This window comes from Salvia splendens, chromosome 14 (genome assembly GCF_004379255.2).
Source record: "Salvia splendens isolate huo1 chromosome 14, SspV2, whole genome shotgun sequence".
Lineage (NCBI taxonomy): Eukaryota > Viridiplantae > Streptophyta > Magnoliopsida > Lamiales > Lamiaceae > Salvia > Salvia splendens.
Genome location: NC_056045.1, coordinates 24012107 through 24024719, shown reverse-complemented (window position 1 = coordinate 24024719; position 12613 = coordinate 24012107). Strand labels below are relative to the sequence as shown.

Below are 12613 nucleotides of genomic sequence, written 5' to 3'. Positions count from 1 at the left end.
AATCCATTATATGCAACAAATTAATAAAGTAGTACTAGTATATATTTTAAAGTATTCTTGTCACGACCGCCCTTTAGGGTTATTAAATACGGGCGATCGTGATGAAAAGAATTTAATGAAACGGACGAAAAGAATTAGGGTTTCAATCACAAATTGGACCAACAATTAATATCCCAATAAATAACCAAGAGTTTGATATTATCCAACAAGAAATTCAAAATATCCATTATCCTAATAATTAAAGTTGTCGGCCCAAATATAACATAATTAAACGAAACGACACAGCGGAAACGACCAAGAGAAAGAGTGACGCCATGTGTGAAGACACAACGACACTCAAGGTTCAAAGACAATAATAATCTCTTGAATTCACTTGCTCAACACCACCACATCCTCGTCGCCGCTCAACCTGCACATAGGGAAAACACATGCAGGGCTGAGTACTATGAAATATACTCAGTGGGCTCATGCCGAAAACATTTTCAATAAAAGTTGTCAATTTATCATGCCATACTTAAGTAACCGCCGGGGTTTAGCTTTAGAAAGGCCCGAGGCACTAAAATCATTTTCCCATAGTAAAAGTCGACTGATCAGTCATTTTCCCATAGACGTTAGCCATATCTGCCAATACATGACTTGGAATGTGGCCACAAACCAAGCCACTAGACCGGCCAGCCCGTACGCTAGCACACGATCTACCATAGGTGTACACTAGTCCAAGTAGGGTTTGCGGCCCTACGAGGACCCGAATTCGATTTATATAACAATGGCGCATAGCCACATCAGATAGGCACGTAAAAATCAAATCACGGCATGATAAATACAGTTTCATTTCCATCGATAAAAATATTTAGGACGTTGTCCTTATTTAAAAGAAAGCCCACCTCGAGTGCTTAATTTGAAATTACATTCTTTCCCTTGCGATCACGATTCCCTTGCCATGATTCACCTTTAACAATTTATATAATAGATAAATCAACACACTGTTTCAAATAAATAAATGGAAATGCATGCATCCTAGGCAAAGTCTTTTATCTCGATTTAACTCGGTTTTCGATTATTCGGCGGCCGCTTGCACCCATAAATCCTCCGTTGGCTCCTCGTATTTTCCACCACGATGTCAAATAAATTCCCAAAAATTATTTAAGCGCATGATTAAATTATCATAACTATTTCCCTTTTCAGTTATATTTATTTCAAGACTTTGGATAAATTATTTGTACATCGAATTATGTCGAGAATTAACTAAATAATTCGTCACTATTAATTTAATTTTTAACTCCAAAAATTTATTTAGTTATTGGCCCAAAGATTTAATTAAAATCTCAAGACTTAATTATTTCCCCACCTTATATCTCCAACTACAAATTAAAGCCCAACCATTAAATGGAGCCCATCCTTAATAAATCATCCAATTTTAATTTAATAGGCCCACTTTCTTTAAACAAAACAAGAGCCCAATCTGTTAAAAATATAACAACCCAATTTTACTCCCACCCCCCCTACGTCTCTGTCTTCCTCTCTCTCTCTCCTCTTCTCTTATCTTCTCGCCCAAATCGGGAGTTCCGGAAATCTCCATCGCCGTCGTCCGATTCGCCTGCCGTCGCTGCCAGACGCCGGGAAGACGAAACGCCGTGGCTGCTGTACCGGTCAGTCGAACAGCAACGCGCCGCCGCTCCGTCGCCGCCTCTCAGCGGCAGGCTGCTGCTGCCGCTCGTCGGGAAGATGCTGCTGTCGCCGCCGGGACGCGCTGCGGTCGCCGCCGTCGGCAATGGTTCGTTACAGCCGTCTTCAGCCGAGGCCCAGGGTCGTCGCTGCTGCTGTCGGCTTCTCCGCCGGTTCCGTCGCCCCGATTTACTCCGAACAGGCCCGCAACCAACCCGATTTCAACCGAACAGATCGGTTCTCATTCAAAGTATGCTTCTTTTCGTTTTTAGTTATCAATTTCACTGTGATGGGTGTTCGATTATTGGAGTTTGATTGGTGATGCTTGTTGATTGCATTATGTGGGAAGGGTGCAGGATGATATGTCGTGAATAGAATGCTAAAAATTCATGCTTTAAATTTGGGTAGAAATTATACCTTGATCAGATTTCGAAAGACAATAGGTAGCTCTCTCTCACACGAATTTGGTTCCAATTTCTGTCGGAAGAAGATTAAATGAGATGGTTTGAATTATGAAAAAAATAGAGAAAACTCTATAGACTTACCTTGAATTGAAGTTGTGAAGAAGAAGTCTTGGTTTCTTGATTGCAGAGAATGAATAGAATAGGAAGAATGAATTGATTTGATGACTAAATTAGAGGGATGGGTGGTTTGGATGTGAGAGAGATTTAAGGGAGTGGGGAGAGAGGGGAGAACGGTTTAGACAAATGTTGAGGGGAGGAAGAGTTCGAATTCTTCTATTTTTTTCTTCCTTATTTTTGATTTAATTGAATTTATTTGGTATTTTATTTGTAGATTACGGAGGATGAATATCTCATTACGGAGGAGGAAGATCTTTGCAGAATCTTTAATTAAAAAATAATTAAAGCCGATTGGTGACCAAATCAACCGGGAAAATAAATTAGCTTGGTTTAATTCACGGTCCTTTGTATTTTATTTTAAATTGTACAGTCAACAATTCGTTTATCACGGACTGGACTTTTATATTAATTATTTAATTTATCGGATCCAACACGGAATTGAGTCCAATAAATATATTCCTCACGGAAAGGAATTATCTATACGCATAATCATTTATTTCACAAATATCTCGTCCAACAACAATTTATTCACCATCAATTAAGTCATGGACTTTGCAAAAAAATAATAGCATTAATTACAAGTACTTTAGGGTTCACAAATTAGGTTTATAAAAACGGGGCGTTACATCCTACCAACCTTAGCAGAAATTTCGTCCCGAAATTTATTACCCTCAAGTAAAGAGTTCTGGATACAATTCCATCATTTTATCCTCATTCTCCCACGTGGCTTCTTCATGCCCATGATTTTCCCATAGTACTTTCACACAAGCAACATTTTTATTTCTCACAATTTGGATCTTTCGGTCCAAAATAGATTGGGGTCTCTCTTCGTAACTCAAGTCTGGATTCAACACGACTTCCTCAAAACGGATCACATGTTTCGGGTCGAACATATATTTTCGTAACTGCGACACATGGAAAACGTTGTGCACATTTCCAAGGTTTGGTGGTAGCGCCAATCGATACGCAACGGGGCCCACTCCTTCGAGAATTTCGTAAGGTCCGATAAATCACGGCTTCAATTTGCCCTTGACGCCAAATCGTGTTATCCCTTTTGACGGGGATACCTTCAAGAAAACTTTATCGCCAGCTTGAAATTGTAGGTCGGTTCGTCGGACATCCGCGTATGATTTCTGTCTGTCTTGAGCTTCTTTTATCCTCTCACGAATTTGTCGAACGATTCCCACCATCTATTCAACTGTATCAGGTCCGAGTATTCTTCTCTCGCCAACTTCATCCCAGTAGAGCGGCGATCTACACTTTCTTCCGTATAAGGCCTCGTACGGTGCCAAGTTTATCGTTGCCTGAAAACTGTTGTTGTAGGCAAACTCGATCAGTGGTAGAGCTGCCTCCCAATTTCCCCCTCGGTCGAGTACCACGGCTCTCGACATATCCTCGAGAGTTTGGATCGTTCTTTCGGATTGTCCATCGGTTTGCGGGTGAAACGCTGTACTGAAATTCAATTTGGTTCCAAGCTCTTTCTGTAGATTCATCCAAAATCTTGAGGTGAATTTTGGGTCACGGTCGGACGTGATAGTCACTGGGACTCCATGCAATCGAACTATCTCCCTTATGTAAATTTAAGCTAGTTTGTTGGACACACAGCTTATGAGAATCGGTATGAAATGCGCACTCTTGGTAAGTCGATCTATAATTACCCAAACAGCGGTGTTCCCACTCAGAGTCCTTGGCAATCCCGTCACAAAATCCATGGCGATGTGCTCCCATTTCTACTCGGGAATCTCTAGTGGTTGTAACTTCCCATACGGTCATTGATGCAGAATCTTCACTTGCTGACAGACTAAACATCTCTCGACGAATGACGCTATATCCCTCTTCATACCATTCCACCAAAAGGACTTCTTCAGATCTTGATACATTTCGTACTTCCTGGGTGAGCGGTGTAAGATGTCTCATGAGCTTCACTCATCACCTCGCTTTTGAGCCCCTCGTTATCCGGCATGCATAATCTTCTTTCGAAAGTAAGGGCATTGTCACCTTCTTCACTAAAGTTCCCAGATTCGCCAGTTCGCAGGTGCCCTCACCACTTCCAAACGCATCTTGTTAAACTCGCGAATCAAGATTTCTTCTTTGGTGATAAAAGTAGCCAGCTGTGAATGATCTTTCCGGCTCAAAGCATCCGCCACAACATTTGCTTTGCCGGGGGTGGTAATTGATGCCACAATCGTAGTCCTTCACCAATTCGAGCCATCTTCGTTGCCGTATATTCAAATCTTTCTGCTCGAGGAAGTACTTCAAGCTTTTGTGATCCGTGAAGATCTCATATCGGACTCCGTAGAGATGATGTCTCCAAATCTTTAAGGCGTGTACTACCGCTGCTAACTCCAAGTCGTGGGTTGGATAGTTCAACTCGTGTGGCCTCAATTATCGTGATGCATAAGCAATCACTTTGTTGTTCTGTATCAACACACATCCAAGTCCCACCTTCGAAGCGTATGTGTATACCACGTAGTTCACTCCATGTTCTGGCACCGCTAGAATCGGTGCACTAGTTAGCTTTTCCTTCAACAGTTGGAAACTTGCCTCACACTCTGGGGTCCAATTGACTTTTACCCCCTTCTTGAGTTGTTGCGTCATGGGTCTCGCTATCTTGGAGAATCCCTCTATAAACCTTCGGTAGTATCCTGCCAACCCTAGGAAACTCCGAATCTCGTTTGGTGTCGAGGGTGCATTCCACTGTTGTACCGCCTCAACCTTAGCGGGATCCACTCGAATTCCTTCTACCGACACGATGTGACCAAGGAAATTTACTTCCTTAAGCCAAAACTCACACTTGCTGAATTTAGCGTACAGTTTCTCACTCCTCAACGTTTCCAAAGTGATTCGCAGATGTTCCTCGTGCTCTTTCTCATTCTTCGAGTAAACAATTACGTCATCTATGAATACTGAAATACTATGTTCATCAAATCCATGAATACTACAGGTGCATTCGTCAATCCAAACGGCATTACACAAAACTCATAGTGACCATATCTCGTGCGAAAGGCAGTCTTCGGTATGTCTTCTCGTCGGACTCTCAACTGATGGTATCCGAACCTTAAGTCCATCTTTGAGAACACACCGACTCCTCGAAGTTGATCAAATAGGTCATCTATCCTCGCCAGTGGATATTTGTTCTTGAGAGTCATCATGTTCAGCTCTCTATAATCGATACACATTCTCATCGATCCATCCTTCTTTTTCACAAAAAGCACAGGCGCGCCCCACGGTGAAACACTGGGTCTAATGAAACCCAGGTCCATGAGCTCTTGTAGTTGTATCTTAAGTTCTTCCAACTCCTTTGGCGCCATTCGATATGGGGCCTTAGACACCGGTGCCGACCCTGGCTCTAGGTCGATTGTGAACTCCAATTGTCGATCTGGCGGTGGACCAGGTAACGCTTTAGGAAAGACGTCTGGAAATTCTCGTACCACAGCGACATCCTCCACTTTCTTTTTCTCATTCTCATCCCCTTGTAGATAGACCAGATAGGCAGGACGCCTTTTTCTCAACATCGTAGGGGCTTGGAGTGCAGAGATGATAGACGTTTTTCTGTTCATCGTGATCCCGTGATACACGATTGGTTCCTTTCCAGGGGCTTGTAATGATATTTGTCTCTCCTTTCATCGAATCGTAGCAAAATTGCAGTCAACCATTCCATTCCCAAGATTACATCGACATCCTTCATGGCCATAACTTGCAAGTCATGCGCGACTAGCCTAAGTTCTCCCATAACAATTTCTATGTTCGAGCATGTTCGAGAAATCTCTACTACCTCTCCCACTGGTGAGGTCACCATCATCTTATGTTCAGATTTATTTGCTGGCAACTTAATGTGTCCACACATAGTTCTAATATGAAAGAATGCGATGCGCCCGTATCGAGGAGTTTGCCCATACCTTCCAAATTCCCGTCCTTGTTCAGTCTTGGGTTGTCTAAAACTCAGCTCATATGCTCTAGCCTGGGAATGAAGTCTTGGGCGGTGAGGTTGTTATTGTCGCGGAGGTTGATCACAATTCATCCTTGGTTCAGCCGGTGGTGCCCTCGACTGCTGACAAAATCCTTGATTGTTCTGCCTTGACCCCATCTCCGCATTCTTGCTCGGACACTCTCTAGAGAAGTGGCCATTTCCCTCACAGTTAAAGCACTTGGTAGTGTTCTGCATTCTACACTCTCCGAAATAGTACTTGGAGCACACATTGCATTGTGGTGGTCTGGGTCGAAAGTCACCCCTCTGGTTAGAGAAATTTTTATCTACCCCCATACTGTGGTCGATTTTGGGTGGGCTGGTAACTCTTGTTTTCATAGTGGGTCCTATTTTTCATCCCACTTTCTCTTCTCTCGAGAATAATGTGGTGGAGGCAGTGCCAGTGTAGTGTTTCACATCGCCCTCTCCTTGGGCATAGTTGCCTCAACATCTAGTGCGAGGGCCAACTCTTCCGCGTATGTAAGTCTCCCACGACTAGCTAGTGCCATCTTTATCTCATGCCTTAGACCCTCACGGAACTTATCGGCTAGCTTCTCGTCGGTGTCAACTTGTTCAGGTGCATACCGAGTCATATCGCAGAGTGTTCGATCATATTCAGTCACCGACATGCGCCCTTGGGTTAAGTAGTAAAACTCAGCCGTCTTTGCTTTTCGGTAGCTCGTTGGTACGTACTTGATATATATCTCCTCCTTAAAGTTCTCCCAAGTCATTCTACCCACTTGATCTCGTGGCGTAGTCTTCATCTTGGTATCCCACCAGATATCGGCTGACCCATAGGTCACACAAGTCATTCGTTCCTCAGCGTTGCACATTAGAACTGTGATAATACGCTCCAAAGCGCATATCCAAGTCTCGGCCTTTGCTGGCTCTCCTATCCCATCGAAGATAGGAGGATTTTGCTTTAGCAAAACCATTCAATATGCCATTCTGGCTTAGGTGGAGGAGGTGATGGTGATGGTGCTTGCACGCGTTTCTCCTTTCGATTATTTCCCATTTTAGTTGATTCAATTTCGCCACTTGCTGGACGATTTTCTCTCGTCGACGACCTTCGTTTGTATATCTTAATCTATCAGGGTGCCCGTATTTTCATTCCAATACTATCGTACAGTGATGATCTTATGTGACGATCTTAAATACTCCGACTCACAACTTTCTGTTGTTATCTGTGTATCCCTTGATCAAACCACTTACATAAATTCTGAGCCGCAAAACGTGATCATTTGGTGTACACGGCTTCTCTCAGCTTTCTATTTCTCAAGACCTAATATCTAGGTATGGCATAACGTCCGATTCTTTGGCTGCTTGCTACAACTAAGCATAGATGCGTAAATATTCGACTCTGCGTGTTGCTGGTGTATCATTTTGTAGGTGTCTCTTAAAACTTATTCCTCATATGTGTTTGCAGAGATCGAGCCATTGTCTTCCTTGAGAGTCTTGTATCAAGAATTTGGAAATCTACTTAACAGTCTTACTTGGATCAAAACGGGTTTCAACATGAGGAGCACTATTGACATTGCCCTTGATTAGAATGGCTCCGAAAATGACTCAAGAGGAACAAGAATGAGTCACTACTTTCATTAAAAAGAAACAGTGATGCATCACTTGCAAATTGCAGGTCAATCAAAGGTTTTAAATGCACGAAAAGAATATCATTGTCAAGGAGCTTCATAGAAAGAAATTTATGAGAATCCAAGTAAGTACTGTCAATTAAATTCGTCCATTCTAGCTACAAAGGTAGCACTCCGTCATTTCCCGAAGATAATAGATGCGTTCTCGAAAACTCTAGATTCGAAGTCAAGATTCTTGGTGTCGTTACAGCAATTAACTGTCCTTGAAGGTCACAACTTCATATTATTTTTGGCACATCATAGCGGACATTCTCATTAAAACGTGGTAATAACCCTCCTGGTCTTAATGTGTCATAAGTGTTGTCATATTTGTAACCATCGTAGCATTAACATGTTATGCACGATTGCATTCACTTTATCTGATGGCAGGCACAATTTCTCGTCGTTGTAAGGATACATCACCTAACATTTCTTCTTGTCCTGATCTCATTAGAAATTTCCTTTCGTTTTGCCCTTATCATCCATGGAAAACAATAGGCAGCTATAATAATACGTCTAGTTCGAAGTATATGTTTTCGTTTGTCCCGTCACTCAGGAAAGTGATATTGTAATTATCAGTTTACAACTATGTTCGAGCACGTTCAGCCTAGCATACTTCTTAGGCACTCTATGTTTTCCAGACATAGTTCATAGTCTCATACTTCAACATATATTCGGTCATTGCTTAATTCAAGCTCCATATGGATTCTACGTTTGCAACGAAGTTCAAAATTCCACATTTCACTTTCACAATGATTCTATACAATACCTCGTACTTCATCAATCATGAATTTTCACATAAAACGTCATTTATATATTGCGCAGTCAAACATGTTTATCCATATAAACCATTTGGCATTCCATAGTATTTCATCTAGCATATATTAGTATTTAAAATAGTAACTCAATCAATCCTTAGTCCCTAGAATCACATTTCATAAATCATACAATTCGTGTCCATCTATATCACAATCACATAATTGCAACTACACAAGCGTCATACTTTGCGTTTCCGAGTTCCAAAGTCATACAATTTCAACAAATTATGCATTAGAATTTTCGTCGTTCAAGTAATCAACATATATGTTCTTCAAATATTGTTCGCAGTCCAAAAATGTAATAACAAATCTCCGCCTCAAGCATATGATTCATATTCACACTTCAATATTTACCACATTCAACACATTCAATCACATACTCCCATAGTGGCTCACGTGACCACATCATTTTCCAAAAGCCATAGCATTTACTTTAAATTTTCAATAGGCCCAAACTTGCCATTTTCACAAGGAACCATTTTTCCATCGAATTTCAAAAATTTCAGTAATTCATTTCAAAAGTCGTCAAAATATTCTCACCTCTTCTTTCGTGGTTGGGCGTGACGAGTTGTGGTGTTGAGCCTTCGACGTTTAACACTTTAGTCTATCGATACAATGGTAGACTACAACTCAAAAAGACTCTTGGGTCTAGAGCGGAAAGAAACTGAGGCTCTGATACCAAACTGTCACGACCGCCCTTTAGGGTTATTAAATACGGGCGATCGTGATGAAAAGAATTTAATGAAACGGACGAAAAGAATTAGGGTTTCAATCACAAGTTGGACCAACAATTAATATCCCAATAAATAACCAAGAGTTTGATATTATCCAACAAGAAATTCAAAATATCCATTATCCTAATAATTAAAGTTGTCGGCCCAAATATAACATAATTAAACGAAACGACACAGCGGAAACGACCAAGAGAAAGAGTGACGCCATGTGTGAAGACACAACGACACTCAAGGTTCAAAGACAATAATAATCTCTTGAATTCACTTGCTCAACACCACCACATCCTCGTCGCCGCTCAACCTGCACATAGGGAAAACACATGCAGGGCTGAGTACTATGAAATATACTCAGTGGGCTCATGCCGAAAACATTTTCAATAAAAGTTGTCAATTTATCATGCCATACTTAAGTAACCGCCGGGGTTTAGCTTTAGAAAGGCCCGAGGCACTAAAATCATTTTCCCATAGTAAAAGTCGACTGATCAGTCATTTTCCCATAGACGTTAGCCATATCTGCCAATACATGACTTGGAATGTGGCCACAAACCAAGCCACTAGACCGGCCAGCCCGTACGCTAGCACACGATCTACCATAGGTGTACACTAGTCCAAGTAGGGTTTGCGGCCCTACGAGGACCCGAATTCGATTTATATAACAATGGCGCATAGCCACATCAGATAGGCACGTAAAAATCAAATCACGGCATGATAAATACAGTTTCATTTCCATCGATAAAAATATTTAGGACGTTGTCCTTATTTAAAAGAAAGCCCACCTCGAGTGCTTAATTTGAAATTACATTCTTTCCCTTGCGATCACGATTCCCTTGCCATGATTCACCTTTAACAATTTATATAATAGATAAATCAACACACTGTTTCAAATAAATAAATGGAAATGCATGCATCCTAGGCAAAGTCTTTTATCTCGATTTAACTCGGTTTTCGATTATTCGGCGGCCGCTTGCACCCATAAATCCTCCGTTGGCTCCTCGTATTTTCCACCACGATGTCAAATAAATTCCCAAAAATTATTTAAGCGCATGATTAAATTATCATAACTATTTCCCTTTTCAGTTATATTTATTTCAAGACTTTGGATAAATTATTTGTACATCGAATTATGTCGAGAATTAACTAAATAATTCGTCACTATTAATTTAATTTTTAACTCCAAAAATTTATTTAGTTATTGGCCCAAAGATTTAATTAAAATCTCAAGACTTAATTATTTCCCCACCTTATATCTCCAACTACAAATTAAAGCCCAACCATTAAATGGAGCCCATCCTTAATAAATCATCCAATTTTAATTTAATAGGCCCACTTTCTTTAAACAAAACAAGGGCCCAATCTGTTAAAAATATAACAGCCCAATTTTACTCCCACCCCCCCTACGTCTCTGTCTTCCTCTCTCTCTCCTCTTCTCTTATCTTCTCGCCCAAATCGGGAGTTCCGGAAATCTCCATCGCCGTCGTCCGATTCGTCTGCCGTCGCTGCCAGACGCCGGGAAGACGAAACGCCGTGGCTGCTGTACCGGTCAGTCGAACAGCAACGCGCCGCCGCTCCGTCGCCGCCTCTCAGCGGCAGGCTGCTGCTGCCGCTCGTCGGGAAGATGCTGCTGTCGCCGCCGTCGGCAATGGTTCGTTACAGCCGTCTTCAGCCGAGGCCCAGGGTCGTCGCTGCTGCTGTCGGCTTCTCCGCCGGTTCCGTCGCCCCGATTTACTCCGAACAGCCCCGCAACCAACCCGATTTCAACCGAACAGATCGGTTCTCATTCAAAGTATGCTTCTTTTCGTTTTTAGTTATCAATTTCACTGTGATGGGTGTTCGATTATTGGAGTTTGATTGGTGATGCTTGTTGATTGCATTATGTGGGAAGGGTGCAGGATGATATGTCGTGAATAGAATGCTAAAAATTCATGCTTTAAATTTGGGTAGAAATTATACCTTGATCAGATTTCGAAAGACAATAGGTAGCTCTCTCTCACACGAATTTGGTTCCAATTTCTGTCGGAAGAAGATTAAATGAGATGGTTTGAATTATGAAAAAAAATAGAGAAAACTCTATAGACTTACCTTGAATTGAAGTTGTGAAGAAGAAGTCTTGGTTTCTTGATTGCAGAGAATGAATAGAATAGGAAGAATGAATTGATTTGATGACTAAATTAGAGTGATGGGTGGTTTGGATGTGAGAGAGATTTAAGGGAGTGGGGAGAGAGGGGAGAACGGTTTAGACAAATGTTGAGGGGAGGAAGAGTTCGAATTCTTCTCTTTTTTTCTTCCTTATTTTTTATTTAATTGAATTTATTTGGTATTTTATTTGTAGATTACGGAGGATGAATATCTCATTACGGAGGAGGAAGATCTTTGCAGAATCTTTAATTAAAAAATAATTAAAGCCGATTGGTGACCAAATCAACCGGGAAAATAAATTAGCTTGGTTTAATTCACGGTCCTTTGTATTTTATTTTAAATTGTACAGTCAACAATTCGTTTATCACGGACTGAACTTTTATATTAATTATTTAATTTATCGGATCCAACACGGAATTGAGTCCAATAAATATATTCCTCACGGAAAGGAATTATCTATACGCATAATCATTTATTTCACAAATATCTCGTCCAACAACAATTTATTCACCATCAATTAAGTCACGGACTTTGCAAAAAAATAATAGCATTAATTACAAGTACTTTAGGGTTCACAAATTAGGTTTAAAAAAACGGGACGTTACAATTCTACTACTAATTTATTTCATGATATGGTGAATGCTTTAGAAAAAAATACTACTAAGCATTAACTATATAGATTTAAAATATTAAATGAATAAGTTAAACATATGTAATTAACTGATTTTTTTATTGAGCTTCGATGTACGTTCTAAAAAAGATATTAAAGTTTGAAAAATAGGAAACAAAAATAAAATATTGAAATTCTTATAATGAAAATCATAAACTCAATTAGTACTATGATATCATATATTGTATCAAATTTAAATTTGTAACATGATATACTGGATCGAGTTAAGAATTCTACTAATATTTATTAATATAAAGAAAAAATATTAAATATTCAAAAACATGTTATTAATTTTCACTCTGGTTCGATTGTATCATTCCATAAATTAAGAATTCATTGGAATTAATATTTTAAAGGATACATAATTTAAATCAAAATTATAAAATTTTAAAAATCAATACGGTAAACTTGTTT

General features: G+C 40.3%; 1 protein-coding gene and 4 long non-coding RNA genes across 5 annotated transcripts; 2 read left to right on the top strand and 3 right to left on the bottom strand.

Moving 5' to 3' along the window:
- Nucleotides 1-889: 889 nt before the first annotated feature.
- On the bottom strand, nt 890-2416 carry LOC121765115. The gene is made up of 3 exons (XR_006042730.1): nt 2211-2416; nt 2083-2142; nt 890-949 (listed from the first exon to the last, which is right to left on the bottom strand). It is a non-coding gene; the product is annotated as an uncharacterized LOC121765115 (long non-coding RNA).
- Nucleotides 1499-2679, top strand: LOC121765111. The gene is made up of 2 exons (XR_006042727.1): nt 1499-1915; nt 2461-2679. It is a non-coding gene; the product is annotated as an uncharacterized LOC121765111 (long non-coding RNA).
- Nucleotides 2680-6626: 3947 nt separating this feature from the next.
- Nucleotides 6627-7148, bottom strand: LOC121764382. The gene has a single exon (XM_042160416.1). The coding sequence runs from the start codon at nt 7146-7148 to the stop codon at nt 6627-6629; it is 522 nt and encodes a 173-aa protein (XP_042016350.1).
- A 3026-nt stretch (nt 7149-10174) lies between these two features.
- On the bottom strand, nt 10175-11639 carry LOC121765114. Its single transcript, XR_006042729.1, has 3 exons — nt 11473-11639; nt 11344-11403; nt 10175-10234 (listed from the first exon to the last, which is right to left on the bottom strand). It is a non-coding gene; the product is annotated as an uncharacterized LOC121765114 (long non-coding RNA).
- On the top strand, nt 10361-11971 carry LOC121765112. Its single transcript, XR_006042728.1, has 2 exons — nt 10361-11176; nt 11723-11971. It is a non-coding gene; the product is annotated as an uncharacterized LOC121765112 (long non-coding RNA).
- Nucleotides 11972-12613: the final 642 nt, after the last annotated feature.

What these genes read in the sequence shown, in the direction of transcription:
- LOC121764382 (XM_042160416.1), bottom strand. Translation starts at nt 7,148, where the DNA reads ATGGTTTTGCTAAAGCAAAATCCTCCTATCTTCGATGGGATAGGAGAG.